Source organism: Dipodomys merriami, unplaced genomic scaffold (assembly GCF_024711535.1).
Source record: "Dipodomys merriami isolate MVZ:Mamm:240054 unplaced genomic scaffold, mDipMer1.0.p SCAF_5, whole genome shotgun sequence".
Taxonomy (NCBI): Eukaryota; Metazoa; Chordata; class Mammalia; order Rodentia; family Heteromyidae; genus Dipodomys; species Dipodomys merriami.
Genome location: NW_027206068.1, coordinates 19,411,547 through 19,437,460, shown reverse-complemented (window position 1 = coordinate 19,437,460; position 25,914 = coordinate 19,411,547). Strand labels below are relative to the sequence as shown.

General features: G+C 35.0%; 1 protein-coding gene across 1 annotated transcript in view; it reads right to left on the bottom strand.

Moving 5' to 3' along the window:
• The window catches only part of Agmo (alkylglycerol monooxygenase), a 321,568-nt gene that overhangs the window by 135,794 nt on the left and 159,860 nt on the right, over positions 1-25,914 (bottom strand). Inside the window, exons 7-12 of the mRNA XM_069996158.1 lie at positions 24,115-24,180; positions 23,950-24,029; positions 17,993-18,127; positions 15,901-16,017; positions 1,002-1,084; positions 409-514 (exon numbers count right to left, since the gene is read on the bottom strand). Of these exons, the coding sequence (XP_069852259.1) occupies positions 409-514; positions 1,002-1,084; positions 15,901-16,017; positions 17,993-18,127; positions 23,950-24,029; positions 24,115-24,180 (587 nt within the window). The remainder of the gene's footprint in view (positions 1-408; positions 515-1,001; positions 1,085-15,900; positions 16,018-17,992; positions 18,128-23,949; positions 24,030-24,114; positions 24,181-25,914) is intronic.

Below are 25,914 nucleotides of genomic sequence, written 5' to 3'. Positions count from 1 at the left end.
AAATTAGTACTTTTGGTGTGTTTTTGTCAAAGCATTTAAAAAATAATTTTTACTTCAGAAGCTTTAACAAAATCTGAAACGGCATAATCCTTGCCAAATATTGTCAATTATCCACTTCCTGCAGAATTATTGTGCAGCATAATTTCTTAAGGAATGTTATGCAATATAATTTGTTCAACAACTCTGTGAATAGACTGATACCAATCCAAATTTGGGGTAAATAAAACTGTGTCTCTGCAGTATTAACTAGGTCAAAATGAATCAAATACTGGTAAGTAAATTAAATAGGTAAAAGTTTCCAACTAGTACTAAGTAAACATTAAATAGATAAAATAGATATCACTGTATGAGTGAACTATGCAACAGATGTATAATCCACTCTATAGTGACCCAAAGCCAATGTCTTACCTCAAACACAAATGACAAAGAAGGAACAAAAGGCTTTAGGTGACCATATCTGTACAATGTGAGGAACACTAAACAGCGGAGGGTTTCCATAATGGCGGCCTTGGGTCTGAAATCACACAATAGTAACCTACATTAGCTTTAAATATATTGCAGAATTAGGCTATAATTAGTAAAGATAAACTTTTTGGAAATGCATATTTTAACATACTTGAAAAACATTTTCTGAGGCTATTTGAAGTCATTAAACCACAACAAAAATAAAATTGCATCCCTTTAAATAAAAACAATTCTTTACCAACTTATTTCTTAAATAAACCTTGGTGAGTTTGAATAAAGCTTATTTTTAGCTGACACATAAAATGCCAAGCAATAAATTTCCAAAATTTAAAGTGAGATCTTCCTCATAGATCCAATGCCTTTTTCATTATTCATAAGCATCATTCATTAAGACAGCTGGTATATTCCCTAGTCTACAGTAGTGAAAAGTATAATAGCATGGCTCCAAATCTATGTTTATTTAATACATAATATGCTAATTTTCACTGTTATGTAGAACTCTCTTAGGTTGAATGAAATAGAACTTCAGTTCTTACCTTTGATCCAGAATAAATCCAATGGTGGTCAAAGTCAAGATAATGAAGAAAACCCTCAGAAGGAGTGTTACCTGTGACAGCGCCTGCCAAACAAATAGATGTTGATGGATACGTTATGAGACTTATTAGAGGGGACATCAGAAATTAAAATTGTGAAAGGAACAACCGAAGTTTTATCTTCAATGACACCATTTGTCATTGAATCTCTTTGTAAAGGTCAACTCTATAGAGAACATTTTGGTGGACATAAAATCATTTATGTATCTCACTGGACACTTAAGAAATGAGAGAAATTTTTGCTTAACATCTTCTTTTAATAACTCTTAATCTTTAAAAAAAATTTATTGTGAAAATACCGTTACAATTACATGGGCAAGATAATGAGTACATTTCTTATCAAGCATTGTAGCATCCTCCTTTGTTTCCCCTTCCCATCCCTGCCCATCTCCCCTCCCCCCACCCCGCCCAGTCAAAGTTGTAAAGTTCGTTTTTTGACATAACGACTTGTACATCTCATTGTTGCAATAGGTCCACCTGTATCCGTATTTAAATGGTTATAAACCGTTTAAATTATACCAACATCAAATACAATGAAAGCAGGGTTTATACCGTGGGGGAGGGACATACAAAGCAACAAAGAAATCATCTTATAAATATATAACTCTTAATCTTGACCCTCATGTGTGGAGAAATATTTATATTTTCACATGTAAATGCTATATTTAACTATTATTACTATCAATATTTTTTGTGATTTGAAATCCAAAGCTTAGCCAGGCGCCAGTGGCTCACACCTATAATACTAGCTACTCAGGAGGTTGAGATCTGAGGCTCATGGTTCAAAGCCAGCCCGAATAGGAAAGTCTGTAAGACTCTTATCTCCAATAAACCACCAGAAAACTGAAAGTGGTACTGTGGCTTAAGTGGTAGAAAGCTTGCCTTGAGCTGAAGAGCTGAAGGATAGCACTCAGATCGAGTTCAAGCTCCATGACTGACCAAAAAAAAAAAAAAATGAAATCTAAAGCTTTCCTTAATCGTGAAAACATGTAAAGGAGAATATGTTTGTTTATTATAGACATATATGGAAGAGAATATATACTTAAAGTAACATTCATATATGTGAATTCAAACGTACTTATCAAAAGCTTTTCAGTTATTATAACAGCCTATTTTTTCTGTTAGAATTAATTTATTCCTGTATTTTATTCATATGTCAAAATTAAAAATACAATGTTTACTGAGCATTCATATTTTACAGCTCCCATACTATATATCTTACACTTAATTCTTTCTTACCAACAACAATCTTACAGAGTAGGTTACTATATCTGCTTTATGTATCTCCTTCATCCTGGGAATTGGAGGATTATTATAACTTTTTTGTTAACACACACGTAGTAAATAATGACTCTAAAATATAAGCTAGGCCTTTATGATCTCCAAGCATGACATTGGTAGAATATATGAGCCACAAATTTAGGGAACTAATGGCAGAAAAAGTTGAGAACACATAGTCCAGGTTTAGAGTTAGAAGATAACTTTTCCATAAGCATTTTATTTTATTTTATAAACATTTTATATGGTCATGAATACATAGCTATTGATCCTCTCCTAAGAACCTCGCCTATTGAACCTCTCCTAAGAACGTCCTCCTTCATTTTCAATGTGCAAACATTAAAAGTTCTGTTTAATTAATCATGTCCAGCTGTAATTATTTACCTTTTACTATCCAATTGATTAACTTGTACATTTATAGACATATTCTTGTTATTACAACTGAGGGAAACTATGCAGCCTGTGTTTCTTTGTATCAGGCTTACTTCAATTAATGTAATATTTTCCAATTCTTTCCATTTCTTTATGAATGGGTCAATGCCATTCTTTCTGATGGAAGAATAGAACTCTATTGTGTATATATATATATATATATATATATATATATATATATATATATATACTTATATACTCCAAGAAATGTAAACAAATTTGTTTTTATTGAACTATTGGCAGTTATTTCTTTTTTCTTTCTTTTTCTGTTTTGGTTTATTCCCTGATGTCAGTGTTTTTGATATCTGTACTCTTTTTCTTGTATATAAGTTTATCTGACTTTGGAAGGGAAAGGGAATCACAGAAATGTTGGGACAAAAGGTGAACCAGTTAACAGTGATGCTCACTAGACTCTATCTTGGAAATGAACCATACAACTTGGGGAGGAGAAAGGGTGGGGGAGGGAAAGTGGGGAAAATGAGAGAAAGGGTAACACTGTTCAAAAATAAATGTACTCATTGCCTTACATATGTAACTGTAACCCCTCTGGATATCGTCTTTGCAATATTTGTTTTTTGTTTTTTTTTAATTTTTAATTTTAATCTTTATTTTTGTGAACATACTGTACAGAGGGGTTACAATTACATGGGCAAGATAATGAGTACATTTCTTTTTTTTTTAATTTTATTTTATTTTATTTGAGAACATACTGTACAGAGGGGCTACAATTACATGGGCAGGATAATGCATACATTTCTTACCAAGCATTGCAGCCTCCTCCTTTGTTTACCCTTCACATCCATTCCCAGCCTTCCCCCCCAATCCTCTCCCCCCACCCCCGCACCAAAGTTGTAAAGTTCGTTTTCGACATGACAACTTGTACTTCTCGTAGTTGCAACGGGTCCACCTGTATCCTTAAACGACTTGTTTTTCCCCATCTCCTCCACAAATTATACCGACATCAAATATAGTGAAAGCGGGGTTTATACTGTGAAGGAGGGACATACAAAGCAACAAAGAAATAATCTTATAAATGAGTTAGAAACAAATGCATGAAAGAAAAAAACACATTTAAATACATATCTAAGGGTTCATTTTCCTAACATCACATTATCTGACCTTTTCTGCTTGACTCATACATTTACTAGATATTGCAAATAAGGGAAACCATGGGACCTATGTTTCTTTGGGCTTGGCTTACTTCACTTAATATAATTTTTCCAAGTTTTTCCATTTCCTAACAAATGGGGAAATGTCATTCTTTCTGATGGAGGCATAGAATTCCATTGTGTATATATACCCCATTTTCTTGATCCATTCATCTACTGAGGGGCATCTGGGTTGGTTCCATATCTTAGCTATGCTAAATAATGCTGCAATAAACATAGCTGTGCTAGTAGCTTTAGTGTGGTCTTGTTTGTAAACATTTGGGTAAATGCCCAAAAGTGGGATTTCTGGGTCATAAGGGAGCTCTATGTGAAGTCTATTCAAGAACCTCCATACTGCTTTCCAAAGTGGTTGAACAAGTTTACACTCCCACCAACAATGAAGTAAGATTCCCTTCTGTCCACATCCCCTCCAGCATCTGTTGTTGTTAGAGTTCTTGATTATAGCCATTCTAACTGGGGTGAGGTGGTATCTCAATGTTGTTTTGATTTGCATTTCTTTTATGGCTAGGGAGGTTAAGCATTTCTTCATGTGTCTATTGGCCTTCCTTCTTTCTTCTTCTGAGAAGTTTCTCTTCAAGTCTTTAGCCCACTTATTTATTGCGCAGTTGTTTCTTTGATAATTTGTTTGGGGGGATTTAATTTTTTGAGTTCCAAGTATATTTTAGATATGAGATCTGTCTGTTGTGTGGCTAGTGAAGATCTTCTCCCAATCTGTGGGCTTTCTATTGATCTTGCTAGCTATGTCCTTTGCCATGCAGAAGCTCTGCAACTTCATGCAATCCCATTTGTCCAACCTTTCTTTGATTTGTTGTGTTTCCAGTTCTCTATTAAGGAAATTTTGGCCTGAGCCAAGGAGACCTAGGGTTTCTCCTATTCCATCCTGTAATGTTTTCAGTATGCCAACAATGAGAAAAGAATGGCTGAAATTAGGAAAGTAACTCCATTTGTAATAGCCCCTCAAAAAATAAAATACCTAGGAATTAACTTAACCAAAGAAGTGAAGGACCTCTATGATGAAAACTTTAAAATCTTGAAAAAGGAAATCAAAACAGAACTTAGAAAATGGTAAAACCTCCCATGCTCCTGGATTGGAAAGATTAACATCGTGAAAATGGCAATACTTCCCAAAGCTATCTACAAATTCAATGTGATACCTATCAAAATTCCAACCTCATTCTTCAAGGAAATATAAGAGGCAATCCAAAAATTCATATGGAACAATAAAAGACCCCGAACAGCAAAAACGCTCCTCAACGGAAAGAACACTGCTGGTGGAATATCAATACCAAATTTCAAACTCTACTATAAAGCCATAGTAATCAAAACAGCTTGGTACTGGCATAAGAACAGACCTCAGGACCAATGGAGTAGAATTGAAAACCCAGAAATGAACCTACAGACCTATAGCCAACTAATCTTCGATAAGGGAGCTAAAACAATAGAATGGAAGAAAGACAGCCTCTTCAGTAAATGGTGCTTGCAAAATTGGTTAACTACATGTAGAAAACTAAAGCTAGCTCCTTGTATATCACCCTGCACTGGAATCAACTCCAAATGGATCAAAGACCTTGGAGTCAAAGCAATATTTGTTTTTTAAAGAAGAAATCTTGTCTGTTTCAAAGTGAATCACTACACTCCTGGGGTTGGGGACACAGTCCTAGGGTGAGTCTCAATTTTGCTGATATTGCTTATAATTTATATTTATAAGAATACCAGAGGTGGTATGATGCAACAGAGTGACTAATATAGGCATATTAATATTATGCAAATCCTCCCCAGCCAAAATAACTATTGGTAATTTCAACCGGTTATCCATTCATATCCCTACTTAATTGCATCTACTCATATTTATAAACAATGAGCAAATGACAATCAAGTGTAATTGCTACTTACATGCAGAATTGTCATTATATCATCATACTCCAGCCCTCTCTCTCATGGCCAACTTCCTGGGACAAGTGGCAGAATTGTTATAGGATTTTGACACCCACCCCTCTCCCAGTTTAGTAGGAGAGTTTTATAATATAAAATCGCAATAGAAGCAGTATGAGATGCTAAGGGATATAAGGCAGTGATCTGAGCAGCAGCAAGGTGTGGGATGTAGGTATCCATGGAAGCCAGAATGTCTGAAAGAAAAGCTGAAGAGTCCTATTTGGCTATGTCATTTTCAACAATGGCTGTTTTGGAACAGTGGTATGAAAAACAGCTGAAAATAGCATTTTCTTTGTTTTAAGTGTAACAATACTGTTCATGTGTAAACTAATGTTCAGTCAAGCATTTTGTCTAAAAAGAAACATGTTTTCTTCACTGTGGTACTTCATTTTGATCTTTTGGATACAATGTCATATGGCATTTAGAAATGGTGTGTGCCACATTTAAACCACAGGGTGATTGCAAATGTTCTATAAAAATATAAAAATTTGTAGTCCCATAACGCCATCAGCCATTGCCATGGGCAAATTAGTTGACATTTCTAAAGTCTGGTTATATGTGAGGTTCATTTGAAATAAAATATGGCTTTGGCAATGATTGACTGAAGTACATTATTGAGAAGAATGCTTGGTACATAGGAAAAGGTTAAAGAGGCGAAAAGCAAAACTGAGATGCCTATTAGCTCCTCCTAGTATCAAATGAAACTCAGAGACAGAACAAGCACCTATCTTGTGTGGTAGTTAAGGGAATTTATGACTCTCTAGGAAATGAAAGAGCTCCTTTTCCCCAAATTGCTTTCTGGGTACTGGAAGCAGAGTGGAAACCAACTTGCTAAAGGAATCCAGCTACCTCATCAACACCTGTGTTTGGCATGAGCATCTGAGGATTAGGCATGTCTGCAACTGTGTTCAGTTTCTTCTTGCCACCTTCTTCAGTTTTTGCCATGTTTGGACAGAATCACCTCCAGTTTCTCTTTTGTCTCTTTCTAATGCATCATAGATAAACGTTAACACCATATTGAAAACATATCCAGAATACATACCCTGTTCCAACAGCCTCTCCAGAGTCATTGTTGAGATCCTTCCTCCCTTGTGTTACCACTTCTAAAATTGCCTATCCACCTACCCCTCCCACACCTGGAGATCCTTCAGCTTGGAATCACTTTCTCCAAGGATCCTGAAAAGTTCATTGCATTCAAGTCTCTATACAAATACATGCCACTTCTCCCCCATACCTGATATAAAATAGTGCTTCTTCCTAAATATCCATAATCACCTTTGCTTTGACTGTTCTGCTTTTGACTTACACCTCCACAGACTTAAATCTTTATCTTTGTTTCTCTCTCTTCACATTGGAACTTAAGCTCAATAGAATTTTTAAAATGTATTTATGATTGTGTGCCAAGCACCCCAAACTCTCTGACACACAGTTCTCACACAGTATGTCTGTTGATCCCCTTATCCTTGTTCTTTCACATATTTGGATGCCAATTTATCTCTTAATCTCTTCAAGGACACAAATTATCCTAAAAGTGTTTGACTTTAAGGAAAGCCAAGAAAAAAAGTGAAGAATGCATGATATATTCATTTCATTACAGAATCTATTTTTGCATGGAACTCATTTGTCTTTATAGCATTCTTTGTTAAGCTACAGAAAACAAAGTCAACTGGAGCTCTCAAATTTCTCCACATTCATTCCTTGAATATTTACTGCATATGATTTCAACATCATGGTAACTATGAATTTAAGGAAACGAGCAAGAAGAATAACAAAATCCTTGCCCTTGAACTCACACTATCTTATTCTGACTTCAATAGGATGAACATAACTTCCTCAGGCAAAGGGGCCTTCCAGGTTTCAGATGATCAAGTGGCTCATGTTGTCCACAAATTCTTTGCTTGCCTCACTGTACCTGTGAACTATTCCTACCCAGCACTTTGGTGACCATGGCCACCTTGTTGGACTGTACCTGGCTCAAAGCCATGATGGTTATTTGGCAGAAAAAAGTCATGTGTTTCAGGAACAATATTTATAGGATACTCTAGACATGCACACTTCTGCTCTCTGGAGACCATGCATGAGGCCATGCTTGAGTCTCTATTATTAGTTTTTATATTATATATAAGAAAGGGTTTATAATCATAAATGCTTTTGGATGCAAGGAATTAGTTTTCACCTTTTAAGATTCCAGAGTAGGGCACTGGTGTTTCTCCAGATTTCCCATTGTAGGAATCACAGTTCAGATTTCATGATTTCATATCTATGAGTCCTGAAACACACACACACACACACACACACACACACACACACACACACACACACACACACACACACACTTCCCTGTACCTTTCATTAAATTGCTGATAGAAGATACACAGGAAGAGACATTGACTATATGGGAATTCCAGACTTGTGTAAATGCCTGGTGCCATGTTGCTTAACAATTAATGAAACTTGTAAAAGTCCTTTCTTTCCCCATAGATAAAATAAAGAAAGCCCTTTATGTTTTCTAAGAGAGCTGTTGCTCTGTCATCCTTCTATGGAAATATCTGTTAGTCTGCACAGCTACCATTCTTATTCCCACTCAACAAATAGCACATATGTTATGTCTTAAAAGGCTATTAAATATAAAAAGCTTTTATATCTATATTAAATATAAAAACATATTTAAATGTTATAGCTACTAATTAAGCTATCTCCTATCATATTAAAAATGAGTGTAACCTTAACAAAATGAAAAATGGGGGTCATATTTTCTCTCTGGCTCAAGTAAAACAAAAATGCTAATATATATGAAACCACCTAACAACTTTTGGAAACAAAAAGAAATCACATGAGGCTAAACTGAAAAAATGAAAGTATATGCCTTATATTGACTAATGACATCTCATGTGGAGTCTAAGCTAGATCTAATTTTCCAAAGGAACACTGTTAGGAGGGTATTAACTATATAGATGTGTTTTTTCCCCCAGTGGAGCTATTAAAAATGCAAACATGAAAACATTATGTAAGAAATTGTAATGTCCTAGTTTTAAGGTTTGTTCCAATTTCTTACATAGTATTTTCATGTTTATAACTTTTGGTGCTGGGGGGATATAAGGAGCAGGTGGGGGGGGACAAGGGACAGGAGAGATGGGAAGGGATGGGAAGGGGAAACAAAGGAGGAGGCAAAAATGCTTGATAAGAAATGTACTCATTACCTTGCTCATGTAATTGTAACCCCTCTGTACAGTATTTTCACAATAAAAAAAGAGAAGTCATAAAACTCAAAAAAAAAAGAAATTGTAATGTCCTAATCTTTTACAAAGACTACATCCATGAGAATTATAAAACATAATAATCAGCTCCCAAATTCATATTTGATATTGTCAAATGCCTTGTTAACTTAAATGTACCATCAAAGTAATCTTAAAACATACCTGCAATAATTTTACTACACATTGAATTATAAAACGGTATTAAATATTCAAACTGTTTGGTGCCTAATTAAAAACAACATTGTGTCTTCTCTCTTGATACATGAACATACTATTACAGAATACATTTTTATTCCATATATGTATGCACTCATGTTATCACCCTGTGAAATGGGGCTTGGCAGCTAAGGAATTGATTACTCAAGCATTACTAACTCAAAATCAACATAAACGTCTGCAGGTCATAGCACTGAACTTATGTACTTAAATATGGGCTGCACCTTAGTAGTGGCGATCAAATCACTTCTTTGACTCTCAACCTTATTTATACAGAACTCACACACATAAAAACAAGTAAGTATTTATCTACTCGGATAGATGTATAAACAGAAAAGACTGTGGGACCACAGCAGGGCCCTCAATTACAAGTCAACCACAACTTTTCTATGTGATTATTGGCTACAGTGAAACTGGAAAAAAAATATTACTGTTGGATTTTAAACTCTTACTTTGCTCTTAGACATCCCGGAGACTAGAAAGGCACTATAGAATTTTGCAAATAAGCAACCTTTCTTCCTACTCACACAGCATGGTTTAAGCAAAAGAAAACACATGTGGGAAATAAGCAAAAGCACCTTTCAAAATTAATTTGTGTTGGGAATGAAGCTGCCTCCAACTCTATTTCAGTTTGAAAAAGGTTTCAACAGTAGATAGTTTGCTTTGTCAATATATCTGTGTTTTTCTTAAAGCTTTTCACAAAAGTAGAATAATCTTTTGAAGACTATTCTATAAATTGCATCTCTTAATATACAATGCCTGTCCATATTTTTCCCCCAGGAAAATATATCCATATATACTCAGACTTTCAACTATCTTGGTGAATTCAATAACAAGAGTATCTGTTTCAAGATCAAAGTAAAGGCCCACATAGCTTAAAATGGCTACATCTCCCAGTTTAATTTTGTGAATTAATACGCAGTAATTTATATATGGATATTTTATATAACTAAAACCCACTGCAGTTTTACTGTAACTATACATTGCACTCAATAGTGGCTTAGGGGTCAAGAGTTTGATATGTCAATATACATTGTACTTATAAACTGATTTGTTAAAATGGTAACTTTCTTCTGTCTGGAGTCAGTGGCTATGACCAAGGGGAGGGAAGGGATAGTGGGACAACAACAAGAAAGGAAAGGGGTAACAATGATTGACAAGTAATGTAGCCATTGCCTTACTCATGTAACTGTAACCCCTCTGTACAACATCATAACAATAAAATAAAAAAACAAATTATAGAGGATTGAAAATGATTAGTAATAGTGAGCACATAAAAAATAAGGGCTAGCAAAATTGAGGGGATGTGTAGGTTTGAAGATGATGATAATTATGAAACATTTGACATCTATCAAGATTCACTGTACTCATAAACTGACATATTAAATTGAAATCCCTTTGTTCAACTACTTAAAGGTAATTAATGATTTTTAAGAAAAGATGGAAGACATGAAAGAAAAATAATTAGGTATGATTTAAATTGTTATCATGGCACAAATGTGGAAAATCACTGGCAATACAAGTGGGAGAGTGTAAAAAATGGAAGAATATAAACAATGAACATTGTAAAAATTAGATTTTAAATATGTCCAAGGGTATTGCTAATGGAACTGTATAATATGCAATGTCAATGATTCCTGTATACAAAAAATAAAATGGCAACTTTCTACAACTACTCAAAGATAATAAAATTTAAATTTATGAGTGTGATATGATGATGCAGATGAAGTAGCTTTTCTTTTGGATCAACTAAATGTCTACACTCTCTCCATGAACATACAATCTGGTCATATTTTGAGTGAACATATGAAGATAATGTTTATACAGCCTCTTGTAAAGTTGGTATGAGTCCTTAGGATAAAGAGCTTTAGTAAAGTTTCCAACATTGTTTGACAATTTCAGATCAACAAAATAAGATTACAAACAGCCACTAAAATTTCATTTGTTCTGAACATGTAGGATCCTTTTTCTTGTCATTTAACCCCTGAAAAATCTGATCTTCAGATGATTAAAAATATAAACAGACATGTGTATGAAGTTATTCAGCAATTTATACAATGGACTTGGACACCTACAAATTTTGGTGCCTACAGATAAGGACATGGTTTGGGGGCCTTCCACCGTGGAATGTTCACAGCAACTGAGCATATGAAGTTTGGTTATTTTGGTAATTTGATGTCTACTTGAACAAAACTGAGAGTAATGTGTTTCATGTGCTTCTCATAAGAGTTTTCTTCCTGAAATAAATTCTTAAGTTTGTTTTTCTCTTTTGAGGACAACTGGCAAACCACTCAAGCACTGCATGGGATTGTTTTTGTCATTATTTATATACATATAGGAGAAAGTAAACAGCCAGCAAGTATATAACCAATTATTATATCTTAAAGATGTTTCTTGACATATTGGAAACATGAATTTAAAATTTTTTCCTGAGTATCATATCGCTAAACATCATCTTATCTGAACTTAGGACACAAGTGGTTTTTTCTTTCTTGCTATTGTTTCTAATGTTTTTATAAGGTACCACATGATTTTTTTGTTGCTTTGTATGTCCCTCCCCCACGGAATAACTCCTGTTTTCACTGTATTTGATGTTGGTATAATTTAGGGAGCGGAAGGGAAAAAACAAATTGTTTAAATAGGGATACAGGTGGACACATTCCAACAATGAGATGTACAAGATGCTATGTGGAAAAACGAACTTTACAATTTAAAGGGGGTCAGGGAGGGGGGCAGAGCGGGTGTAGTTGAGGAGGTGGGAGGGACGGGATGGTAGGGGAAAAACAAAGGAGGAGTTAACAATGTTGGATAAGAAATGTATATATACCACATTTTCTTTTTTGTTTGTTTGTTATTTTTGGGGGGGGAGTGTACGGTCGTGGGGCCTGAGCTCTGAGCCTGGGCACTGTCCCTCAGCTCTTCAGATCAAGGTTCTACCTTCTTCAGATCAAGCATTCTACCACTTGAGCCACAGCGCCACTGCTAGCTTTTTTTTTTCTTTTTGCTTATGTGGTGCTGAGGAATCGAACCCAGGGCATCATGCATGCAAGGAAAGCGCTCTACAACTGTGCCACCTTCCCAGCCCCCACATTTTCTTGATCCATTCATCTACTGAGGGGCATCTGGGTTGGTTCCATATCTTAGCTATGGTAAATAATGCTGTAATAAATATAGTTGTGCTGGTAGCTTTAGTATGGTCATATTTGTGATCATTTGGGTAAATGCCCAAAAGTGGGATTGCTGGGTCATAGGGGAGCTCTATGTGAAGTCTTTTGAGGAACCTCCATACTACTTTCCAAAGTGGTTGAACAAGTTTACATTCCCACCAACAATGCAGTAAGGTTCCCTTCTGTCCACATCCCTTCCAGCATCAGTTGTTATTAGAGTTCCTCATTATAGCCATTCTAAAAACTGGGGTGAGGTGGTATCTCAATGTTGTTTTGATTTGCATTTCTTTTATGGCTAGAGAGGTTGAGCATTTTTTCATGTGTCTATTGGCCATCCTTCTTTCCTCTTCAGAGAGGAAAATCTTTAGCCCACTTATTTATTGGGCAGATGTTTCTTTGAGGATTTGTTGTTGGGGGATTTAATTTTTTGAGTTCCAGGTATATTTTAGATATAAGACCCTTGCCTGTTGTATGGCTAGTGAAGATCTTCTCCCAATCCATGGGCTTTCTATTGATCTTGCTAGCTATGCCTCCATCAGAAAGAATGACATTGCCCCATTTGTTAGGAAATTGAAAGACTTGGAAAAAATTATATTAAGTGAAGTAAGCCAGACCCAAAGAAACATAGGTCCCATGGTTTCCCTTATTTGCAATATCTAGAATATGTCTGAGTCAAGCAGAAAAGGTCAGATAAGTTGATACTAGGGAAATGAACCCCAAGAAAAGTATTCAAATATTTTTTTTCTTTTATGTGATTGTTTCTAACATATTTATAAGATTATTTTTTTGTTGCTTTGTATGTCCTTCCCCCACAGTATAACCCCTGCTTTCATTGTATTTGATGTTGGTATAATTTGTGGTGGGGAAGGGCAAATGGATACAGGTGGACCCATTGCAACAATGAGATGTACAAGTCGTTATGTCAAAAAACAAACTTAATAACTTTGGTGTGTGTGGGGGGAGGATTGGGTATGGGGGTTGGGGGTTATGGGGGTTGGGGGATATGGAAAGGAATGGGAAGGGGAAAAAAGGGGGAGGCAACAATGCTTGATAAGAAATGTACTCATTCTCTTGCCCATGTAATGTTAACCCCTCTGTACAATATTTTCACAATAAAAAAATGTACACATTACCTTGCTCATGTGATTGTAACCCCTCTGTACAGTACACTATTTTCACAATAAAAAAACTTATAAAAAATCTTCCTGAGTATCATTGGAAGAGAAACAAAAGATGTAGAGGATTGAGCTTCAAAGCCAGTCTGGGCAGAAAGGTCCCTGAGGCTCCATCTCCAAAATAATCAGTAAAAAGCAAGGTTGGAGGTATGGCTCAAATGGCAGAGCACCAGCCATGAGAAAGCAAGAAAAACAGTCTTGAAGTCTTGAGTTCCAACACAAATATAAGCAAAAGGGAAAAAGAAAAGCGTTCTTTCTTAACATATTTAGCATCCTGTTTCAAATAGATTTATTTTTATATATTTTTTATTGTAAAGATACTTTACAGATAAGTTAGTTACATGAGTAAGGCAATGTTTACATTTCCTATAATTCAATACATAAATTACATGGAAAATATAACAGGGTGAATTATTATTTCAACTAAGTACTTAAAATAATTCCATTATAATTCTATAATGAAATGATTAGCAATAACCCAAAAGTTAGATTTACTATTTAAAAAAGATTTAATCTTTTAAGCCGCTTCAAGCAGACTGTTTACTTAATTGATAGTTTAATTCCATTTTTAAAACTTTGAGGATTTTATTCTATTCTTTCAGCTGAAGATTTTCCCAGTGCCCTTTCATGACTTTTCTGTAACTTAATAATAACATAAGTTATATAAATGAGCATAAAAGGATTTATTTGTGTTATTACTCACACACACATATATATTTGAATTCAATATACCAAATACACACTTTCCATTTCTCTTTCTTTACCATTCTCCTAATGTTATTGTTGAAATGTTAACTAAGGGAATATGCTTTTGTTTGGGATTATGTGTTTTCTGGGGGTAAGATCTGAATCTCTTTCTTTTAAGTACCTGACACTAAATCTAAATTTAAAGTATATACCTATTCAGGGTTTATCTGGACCATGGTTAGTGTAAATCTAGATCCATATCTATGACATCTAGGTGGTTAAAAATCTCAGGGCATGTTTTTCATCTCCTTAACTAAGTGAAAGTTAAGAAAACTTCCAGTTCATATTTTGGTTTTCTCCTAGTGTTGTCTTCCCTTTACTGTGAGAGCATTTAGTTGTCAGTTATTTTATTAGAGATCGTTTTTCCTGTTCTTTTTTTTTTTTAAATCAGAGTTATAAAAGCTGTAGCTTTGCTCCTTTAGTTCATTTCCGTAGGAATTATCAGAGGTCTTAGGTCAGTTGTCAGAATAAACACTCTGTTTCCTACTCACATTAATATTATTTCAATAATTTTTTAGCATTGTAGGTACTTTTCAACTTTTGCTAGCATTGTAATAGATATTCTGTACATTTTTATCCCTCAATATTAGGTGTCCTACAGACCTTGAAAGTAAGTGTAACTAAACTGGAAATTTTTTGCTAAAGTATCATCATTACTCATGCAGAGTTATTGTGCCACCTACCATATTTATGATACAGTAAGAATCTGTTATAAGATGTATATTTTTCTTGGTGTATATTACATTATAGATGTAAAGGGCTTCTTCATGTCACTTTCACACATGCACCTGCTCTATTTCTTATTTTCTACCTTTCTTATTTCTTTGCAACAATGAACAAAGTCAGTAATTTCCTTACTCTTCTGGGATGCTATTTTCTATTTTGCACACTTTCAGTTGAGTTTCTTTTTTCATGTACATATTTGAACTACTGTAAATGCTTTCATAAAAATATATTATAAATATGTATATAGCTGAAATATATGTTAACATGCTTGTATTTATCATTTTAAAAATTATTAGTCCTTTTTATATGCTTTCAGTTATTTTCATTCTCTCTCAAATACAGGCAATATGAACATTCTTATGAACCAAAACAATTGTCCCCATATTACAAAAAAAATGAAAAATATATTTCAAATTAGAAATTTTCCTAAATTGGCCACTAATTTTGAATTTTATCATAATTGTGGTAAAATTTAATTATGGAAACTAATTTATTTATTGCTTCCATTGATAGCATATCATTTGATTAACACTCTGTTAACAGTGGTTTAGATGTAATTAATTCATTTACATTTAGTTTTCGGGAAGAATAAGCTTACCTGTTTAAATGTAAGATTGATCACTTCAGATATTTCCAACATTGAAGAAGATAATTATATGAAAGACAAGAGATCAGCCACATGGGAGGGAGGCATTTTTATATAATAATTTTCCCACCCTCAATTTAAAATGATTATTGCTTACTGCTGTATTCTCAAATGTCTCTTCATAAAATGCTAGCATCAAGGCGAACTGCACCCCTGCATATATCTTCAGCAGCTGAGATGCCGAGGATGAGAAAGGAACTTCTTTTCCCGTGACCTAGGTAGATAAGAAAGAAGTCTTTTCTTCAAAATGCTCCAGGGCTTTCTTGCATATTCAAATTCACACTATGTGAAGACGCAACAAAAGAATATGTGAAAAGATGCTAATGTTTTTTCTTACATTGAAATCAGAATACTTATTTCTCATTTGTGATACACTGTATATTACAGTTTTGATTTAGTCTGCCTTAAGACAAAACTAAGATATGATTCAGTAAAATGTATCAATATTAAAGACAAACAAAAGAAAATAAAATGCATTGGGCCCCCCTTACCTGACAATATGTCAATGAGTATATTCAAGGGGAAAAAAAAGTTAAAGAAGAAAAGAAGGTCATTCTACGAAGTACCTATAATCATACCCTGCAACACAATAGTGCTTTATTAAAAGCAAATGTCTTAAATCACTGAGTTTAACAGAAAAGAAAGCTGCTTTTAAAATACACACGCTGGCACTCACTTAAATCTAAAATATTCACTTTGAATGATTTATTACAAAAGAATAAATGGCTAATAGGCTTTGTGGACCTAAAATGACAAAAATATTCACAGCTCTGTCAATCAGACTGTTGCATAAATAATTGCACACTTAAAATGTGCCTAAGAAATTTAAAAATTTTAAAGTAAGGATAATATTACCTCAAAGTTTCATATGCTTTTATAATCACAATAGAGTCTCTAAAGTGGACAGCAGTCTATTCTTCCTATTGTTGTTATATTTTTATCAATGTGATTTAGTTGATAAAGAATTTTGTATGCTCTGAATGATTGAAATGAAATTCTATTTCTTTTCTGTAGAAGAGGATGTCTAACCAAAATTGAAATTTGTATTTGGTTTCCAGTGTTTAAAAAAAAACAAAGGGGGAGGCAACAATGCTTGATAAGAAATGTACTCATTACCCTGCTCATGTAACTGTAACCCCTCTGTATAGTATTTTCACAATAAAAACCTTATAAAAATTTTAAAAAGTAAAAGAAAAAAAGAACAAATTCTATAGTATTTTTCTACATGTGATTTCTAACTTTAATTACTAAATTTAATATTATGACATGTTTATTCATAGCATGACCAAAAAATCTGCCTGTCTTGATGTGAATTTAGACTTTATTTGGAGTCCTTAGTTTTTATGATCAAACCCAAAGAAGACTACAAGAGTCTCAAGGCTCCTCAACCTCTGGTTTTCTATGACTCTGCATACAAGGCACATTCATAGATCTGTGAAGTCTGCAAAAATGCTCTTGGCTCTATGTTTGACTAGAGCTGGAAACTAGCCTCTGCTGCTCTGATTCCTGAACTGTGATCCCTGGGGGAAAAAAGCGATGTCCACCAGGCAGACAGTACCTTTTTAAACTGCTGTGAGGGGTCACTGCTCATTAAGTGATGCACCACCATCTGACTAAGGGAACATCATGTGTGTTTGTGGTGTGTGAGTGTGTGTGTGTGTGTGTGTGTGTGTGAGAGAGAGAGAGAGAGAGAGAGATTGAGAGAGAGAGAGAGAGAGAGAGACAGAGAGACAGAGAGACAGAGAGACAGAGACAGAGATAGAGACAGAGAGAGACAGAGAGAGACAGAGAGACAGAGAGACAGAGAAAGAGACAGACAGACAGACAGACAGACAGACAGACAGACAGGGAGGGAGAGGAGGGAGGGAGAGACAGACAGAGAGTTGGTCCCGGGATTTGAACTCAGGGCCTAGACATTGTCCCTGAGCTTTTTTGCTCAAGGCTAGTGCTCTACAACTTGAGCCACAGCTCCACTTCTGGCTCACAGACTTTCCTGCACATGCTGGCTTCAAACTGCCATCCTTAGATCCCATCTTCCCTGAAGCTAAGATTACAGGTATAAGCTACCTGACCCTGGCTGAACATTTTTTAAAGAAAAGATTTGCATGAAGAAAACATATATCCCAACTGCCTGTAGACCTAATATATGAAACAAGTCTTCACTATTTCAGCTCCATGAAATTTCTTACCTCTGGTATGTCTTCATGCAGTCCAAGTCGTGGTTTACCTGGACCCCATCCTGGTCCTTTAAATAGGACAGAAAACTTATGAAAGAATCCAGGTGTGGTCCAGAATGTAGTCCATATATAACATAAATGGTGGAACTAGGAAAAAATAAAACATAACTTATTTTAAAATAAGGCAAACAAAAATTAAGCACAACTAATTATTTAATTGTATTGTTCAATGTAATTTACATATTGTTATTTAAGATATAATTTCCATTAATGATTGATATAAAATCATAAGTATATTTTAATATATTTTAGTAATTCTGTCTTTGTTTTCATATTAATATATTTTAATTTTATTGTCAAGGTGATGTATGAGTTACATGTATAAGTTAGTGAGTACATTTCTTGTTAAAATTGTTACTCCTCCCTCATTTTTCTCCCACTTTCCCTTCTAAAATCACTCTCAAGTTGTATAGCTCATTTCCAATATATTTCCTTGTGATTATTGCTATTGTACTGGTTCACCCTTTGTCTTTTGTCTCATCATTTCATTGTTCCCCTTCGTCTACCTAATCCAGAGACACATATACAAGACACAGGATACCCAAATCAAATACAGTGACAACAGGGGATTAAACCATAGGAAAAATATGAAAGAAAAAAGAATTCAAATAGTATATTAAAAAACAACAAAGAAAAACCTTTTATTGGGTTTCATTTTACAATGGATAATATGTACATAGCTATTGAGCTATTGTGATCCTCTTCTAGGACTATCCTAGACATATACTAATTATTACAAATGAAGGAAACCATGGAATTTCTGTTTCTTTGGGTCTGGCTTACTTATTTAATATGATTTTTTCTAAGTCTGTTTCCTTATGAATGAGGAGATGTCATTCTTTCTGATGGAAGCATAGAATTCCAAATATGGTATATATACACAATTGGGCTTTCATGTTAATATTTTAAGGTTCAATGTATTTATAATTTTGAGATTAAGACAGGCATTTGTTAGAAAATATTATGAGTAGAAAACCAAGGCTAACAAGCTAAACCTGGTCAGAGATTCACACTTGTAATCCTACCTAATTAGGACAATGAAATCTGAGGATTGCAGTTTGAAGTCATCCCAGGATATTATCTCTGATGATAGACCACCCCAGGAAGAAAGAAGAAAAGAAAGAAAGAAAGAAAGAAAGAAAGAAAGAAAGAAAGAAAGAAAGAAAGAAAGAAAGAAAGAAAGAAAGAAAGAAAGAAAGAAAGAAAGAAAGAGAGAGAGAAAGAGAGAGAAAGAGAGAAAGAAAGAGAGAGAGAAAGAGAGAAAAAAAGAGAGAGAGAAAGAGAGAGAGAAAGAGAGAGAGAAAGAGAGAGAAAGAGAGAGAGAAAGAGAGAGAGAAAGAGAGAGAGAAAGAGAGAGAGAGAGAAAGAGAGAGAGAAAGAGAGAGAGAAAGAGAGAAAGAAAGAGAGAGAGAGAGAAAGAGAGAGAGAAAGAGAGAGAGAAAGAGAGAGAGAAAGAGAGAGAGAGAAAGAGAGAGAGAAAGAGAGAGAGAAAGAGAGAGAGAAAGAGAGAAAGAAAGAAAAGAAAGAAAGAAAGGAAGAAAGAAAGAAAGAAAGAAAGAAAGAAAGAAAGAAAGAAAGAGAGAAAGAAAGACGAGAAAGAAAGAGAGAAAAAAAGAGAGAGAGAAAGAGAGAGAGAAAGAGAGAGAGAAAGAGAGAGAGAAAGAGAGAGAGAGAGAAAGAGAGAGAAAGAGAGAGAGAAAGAGAGAAAGAAAGAGAGAGAGAGAGAAAGAAAGAAAGAGAGAGAAAGAGAGAAAGAGAGAGAGAAAGAGAGAGAGAGAAAGAGAGAGAGAAAGAGAGAGAGAAAGAGAGAGAGAAAGAGAGAAAGAAAGAAAGAAAGAAAGAAAGAAAGAAAGAAAGGAAGGAAGGAAGGAAGGAAGGAAGGAAGGAAGGAAGAAAGGAAAGAAAAGAGGGAGGGAGGGAGGGAGGGAAGAAGGAAGGAAGGAAGGAAGGAAGGAAAGAAGGAAGGAAGGAAGGAAGGAAGGAAAAAGGTCCTGAAGTGGAAATGTGACTCAAGAAGTAGAGCACTAGCTTTGAACAAGCAAAGTCAGCAACAGCAACCAAGTTCTGAACCAGTACTGGTGTGTGCACACATATGCTCACGCACATGTGCGAGAGCACACACACACACACACACACACACACACACACACACACACACACACACACAACACACAGAAACACAAAGTTAGAGGGATTTGCTTCAAAGTGGAATTAGCTAGAAGCCTTCACAACTCAACAAAAAAGATATCAGATGATATCTTTTTTCAAGTCTTGCTAAATAGAAATTCAGTTTATACATAGAAGCATATAAAGATTGGATATCTGTTAAAATTTCAAAATTTTGAAACTTTATTGTGTTATAGACAAGTCATAGTAACAAAGGTCTTCAAATGCATTTCAGCTAGTAGACGTCTGACAATTAGGTGGTCTATCTTCTGTCATCAGAAGTGAAATCTGCTGACTAAAAGCAAAGTTTGCATTGAGCCTCAAAGCAGGACTCCATATTCTTTAATTAACTTAGATTTTTCATGTACAATAGTTAAAAGTATGCCCACCCATAAGTACTTGATAAATGTTAGCCATTAGGAGATCCAATTCATGCCATACATTCATGCCCATAATCCCCTTTATGATTAAAAATAATCCAAAGGTTTGGGCCTCCAGTATAGATTACAAAGATAAATTATATTGTAAGTATAGAAATTAATTAATGGAGAAAGCATCTGTGGCTCTCAGATTTTGTAGTCTGACTTGAATTTACACTATCCTTGGATGAATTTTAACTATGAGGTTTATAAAACTAAATTTCAAACCTAATTCAGCAGTGATACCCCTTAGAAATTATGTTGGAAAAGAACTATACACCTTGAGGGGAGTAGAGTGAGGAGGGAAAAAACTGGGAGAGAATTAATGAGGGGATGACACTTTCAAAAGTAATGAGCTCAGTACCTGACTTATGTAAAGGTAACCCCTCTGTACATCACCTTTACATGAAAAATTTCCAAAAACTAAAATTGCTTGAAATATTGTAATCTAAAGCAATTAAAAAACAACACAGTATTTGATAGAATAGATTTTTGAGGATAAGGCAAACATTAATTGAAAGTTATCCTGGGACTTTGAATAGCCATATAGAAAATTATGTGTTTAGGTGTTCTTACACACATTAAAATACTTAACATTTGAGGGGCTGGGAAGGTGGCTCAGTGGAAGAGTGCTTGCCTTGCATGCATGAAGCCCTGGGTTCAATTCCTCAGCACCACATAAGCAAAGAGAAAAAAGCTGGAAGCGGTGCTGTGGCTCAAGTGGTAGAGCGCTAGCCTTGAGCTGAAGAGCTGAGGGACAGCTCATAGGCCCAGAGTTCAGGCCCCACGACCAGACCCCCCCCAAAAAAAATACTTAACTTTTGTTATTCTGAAAACTGCAATTTTATTTCTATCAATCTGGATCTAGGCCATAGGAAATAGCAGGTAGTATTTTGAAATAAAACATTTTCTTATTTGCTTCCCAGTTTTCTGGCACTTTCCAACCCCCAAGAGAAAGTAAAGTGAATGATCTAGATATAATAATATTAATGACCACCAAACCATTCTGTATAGTGGGAACCATTATTTTTTTAATGTCCACGTATGATAGGTAAGAAATTTGGTTCTATATCATGGCATACTAGCAACAATAGCCATGCATTTCTGAGTTACAACTCTTCATGATCATAACTTGCTGACCACACAGTTTATAAGGGAGAATGGAGAGGACTAAATCTTAGATCCACTCGTGACATTTCTTATGCTAAAGGCTATGTTAGTATGTGAGAGTAGAGACCTGGAGAATTAGCCTAACAAGTGCATGTTAGTGGCTCATGCACACCTGAGATTACCTTACTATTGGTTCCCCCTCACTCCAATTGCAGTACCCCAAGAGTTTGTGCAGCTCTGACTGAAGACAATTACCACTATCCTATTCTCTGCCTCAACTATGAAGGTTTATCTTCAACCAAGGATTTGACATGTGCAAGTGTTTATTCACAAAGGCTTGCTATGAAAATTGTCCATCAAACCAGAAGCATTGATATCATCTAGGAACTTGTTGAAAACATAGAGACTTTTAGACCAGGTCTTAGACTTGATGAACTGAATCTATATTTTGCTAAGTTGCTTCTGTGATTCCTGTTCTTGCTAGGCTTGGAAAAGTCTTTCCTTGAGCATTGAAACCAAGTTGTCTATTTCTTTGTAAATCTTCACAGGAAGAAGACAAATCTTACATGAAGGACTTTCAATGTATTATTTCTAAATTGGGTTCAATTCTCTAAAGATTATTACTAAGAAAATAACTAAAAAATTTGCTGAATGTCTCCTGAAGGATATGTCATTTTCCTAACAAAATACAACAGAGAGATAGAGAGAGATCCTTCAGTTGCTCAGAATAAATAAGAGGCAAAATAATAAACACTTCTCATTTGACATATAAACAGATAGAAATTTTCCATTGCTTTTAATGTATAATACACATAGTATAGTAGAAAGGTTAAACAGTGTTAAAGGAATTTGAGTGTTGATTGATTGGGGCAAATTTGCAGCTGACAAGGTTTGTGAACCTGGATAAGTTATTTAAATGCTACGAACACCAATTTTCCTATGATAAGGTTTGAATAGGAAAGGTCCACCAACAGGCTCATTTGCTGACTTCTATGTCACCAGTAGATACTGGGCATGCGGTAGTAACCTTGGGGGCTGGGGGATTAGCTAGAGGAAATGGGTCATTGATGGTGTGTCATTGAAGGTCCTAGTCCTGTCTCTTCTCCCTTCTCAGCTTCCTGTCTGCTGTAGGGGTCGGCCTCCTCCACCCCAAGCTTCTACGATCAAGATCTACTGCCAAAGCATATGGTGCCAAGCAAACCTGGACTGAACCATTTGAACCCATGATCCCAAACTAATCCTCACCCCTTGGTAGTGTTTCAGGTATTCTCTCTCAGTGATGAAAGTCTGATTAATACACTCCTCTAACAAATAGGATTAAAAAAGAGGCTCTATTCATAAGGTTTTAGTAATAGTGACATGAAATATTTTTGTGCTGTGCTGTTTCCAATGTGCTCCACATCGTAGACGCCAAACAGATGTCCATTATTTTGGTATTTCAAACGTTTGTGGAAACTCAAGGAAGTAGGTTTGAAAATCGAGCCCAACATGAACCTACAATTTTGTCGCTTCCTGAGTGCTGCAACAAGTCCCCTGTACATAGAAGTTGTTGACTGACCTTCGCAGCTTTTTGAGCCTGCTTATCATTTTTTCACTTATGAATCTCTAACCCCAGGGGTCTTTGTGGTGGACTGAGGCTGACATATCAGAGCTTCGCAGACATTCTTCATTTCTCTAGTGTCAACCATTGAGGCCAATGAACAACCAATACCATATGTCTAATAGAAAACTGGTCCAGTCCAACAAGTCATAGCAGGTGAGGTAATGTGCAGACCTAACCAATCTGTAATAGTTCTTGACATCTATGTTTAAGAAGAATAGGGCAAAGGCCTTATGTTGAATTTCTAACCGGACGCTGCAGCCTTGAAGCAAATACTTTTGGGGATCAACTTTAATTATACATGTTTCCACTATTCCTTCTGAATACATGAATATATTTTAGTCTATTCTGAAAAGAAATATGCTTATTAAAATGCTACTTTTTCAGCCTACATAATAGCTATTTGAAAATTCTTAACACTGTGTTTTTTAAAGTATACTTTGCCCATTATGATCTAAGGTTCTGTTTGAAAGCAAAATTCATTTTCAGATTCTTCTACATTTCATTCTTTATTAGCAGTATAATGCACTTGTGCCTTTCATCAACTCATTTTTCTCTTAACTGAAAATTTATGAAATAATACAAGTTCAGAAAAACATTGCTGATCATATTACCTGCACCTTGAAAGGTTCAAATGTATTAATGGGATGTGTTAGACCATATGCAACTTGTTCATTCTCTGCTTCAAATGTCCCTGGAAAACAAATATTAAGACAACAGCCTTGACTTTCCATGAATAAATGAACTAATTTATTTTGCTATGTGTATATTTTACTTACCAAAAATTCTATCCCAGATAATAAGAGTGCCAGCATAATTTTTGTCTATGCAGTAACGATTTCTTCCTGTGTGATAAAATAATGAAAAAATAATTTTTCAAAAACTTAAGTGATGCTTGCTGAAACATCATTTTTCTCTTCTTTTAAGAACATGGTAATAAAATTAAGAGTTAACAAATGGAACAAATGTCGTTGGAAACGTCTTCCAACAACACAAGATTTTTTAAACCAATAAGAAGTAAAAACAAAGTAGTATATACACACACATACACACACATACACACACACACACACACACACACACACACACACACTTATGCTCTTACTTTAAAATTTTGATGCACTAAAAACTAACCCTTTGCTCTGAGCTTGTTCCAGGAAGAAACACACTAGCTCTTTTAATCATAAAAGATAGTAAAAATTAAATTTTTAGCTCATCACATATATGATGCTATTCTTGCTCCAAAATTACGACTAAACTTAAGTAGTTAGGCATCATCTTATATATGTGTAATATTTATTATAATAGTTATATAATGTATAATTAGTAAATTCATTCTATTTATCAACCATATAGGATTTTTACTTATACATATATATAAAAACTTCAATAATCACAACTATACCAATATGTTTTTAAATCTAAATAATAAATATTAATCTTTCAAACACCATTCTCAACTAACTCAATTTATTTTTCGGTGTACATTCCTTTAAGACATTTTCTAAACATGCAAATATGCATTTGAAGTAGGAATACAAGTGAAAATCTCCCTCTGAGGAAAGCAACAGGAGATTGGCTGTACAGATACATACCTCACTGCATATACTGTCAAAACAATGCTTCCATGTTTGAGTGGGGAAGCATTTTGCCCGTGAAAGGATATTTTGCAATGTCTTAACACCTTACTGGGAGTCACAGTTAGAAAGGTATACTAAGAGTTTTTTGTGGCTTAGGCAGGTACACATCCTATATTGCACAGAACACTTACAACCATGTGTCACAATTCCACAGTTCAGGTGTTGGGAAGCCCCAATATAAAATAGTAGAATGTGAAAGAGAGGCAAAGTAAATGAGCAATTATTTTCTGTGTGAACATGTCCTTTTCCACTCCTTTTTCCTTTTCCATGAAGGACATCACAAGAGTATAACATTCTTGACCTCTCTACCCCTTTACTAACAGGCCTCTGGGGATGGGATAGTGACTGTTAAGTTTGAAAGTAGCTGACCCATCCATCTTCTTCTCTGCCTATGGGAGTTTGTGTTGCTCTGCCCCTGGCCATGGAGAAAGGCCAAGCTACAGTGTCCAGAGCTGCCTGTGAAGACTGGAGATATAAAAATAAAACTATAATATGCAATTATTTTTGTCACAGGCCTCTGTCTCACAATATTTGTTCTAAGACTTATTTGGGTCACTGAATAGAAAACAATGATTTGGACATTTCTGCTGTTATTTGAATCTCTATTACATGAACCATGCTGCTCATAACTTAATCTATTTTGATAAAACTTGCAATTCATTTTTACCAATTAAAATAATGCTGCTATGCACATTCTTTATGGGTTTTGTGGTACACAAATGTAAGCATTATTGTTATAATTAAAGTTGGTGTCTTTAAACTTTCTGCATTAGCCACATGTGATTTTCTGCTTAGGCAAAAGCAGCTTATGTTGTATTTATTCATAAAACTTAAACAGGAGAGGGATACTTACTAGTGTCTTTCTAAATACTTAAAGTTTTCAAAACTAGAGACCCTCTGGCTGTGAACAGGAACAACCCTCAGAATTGAGGATAACCT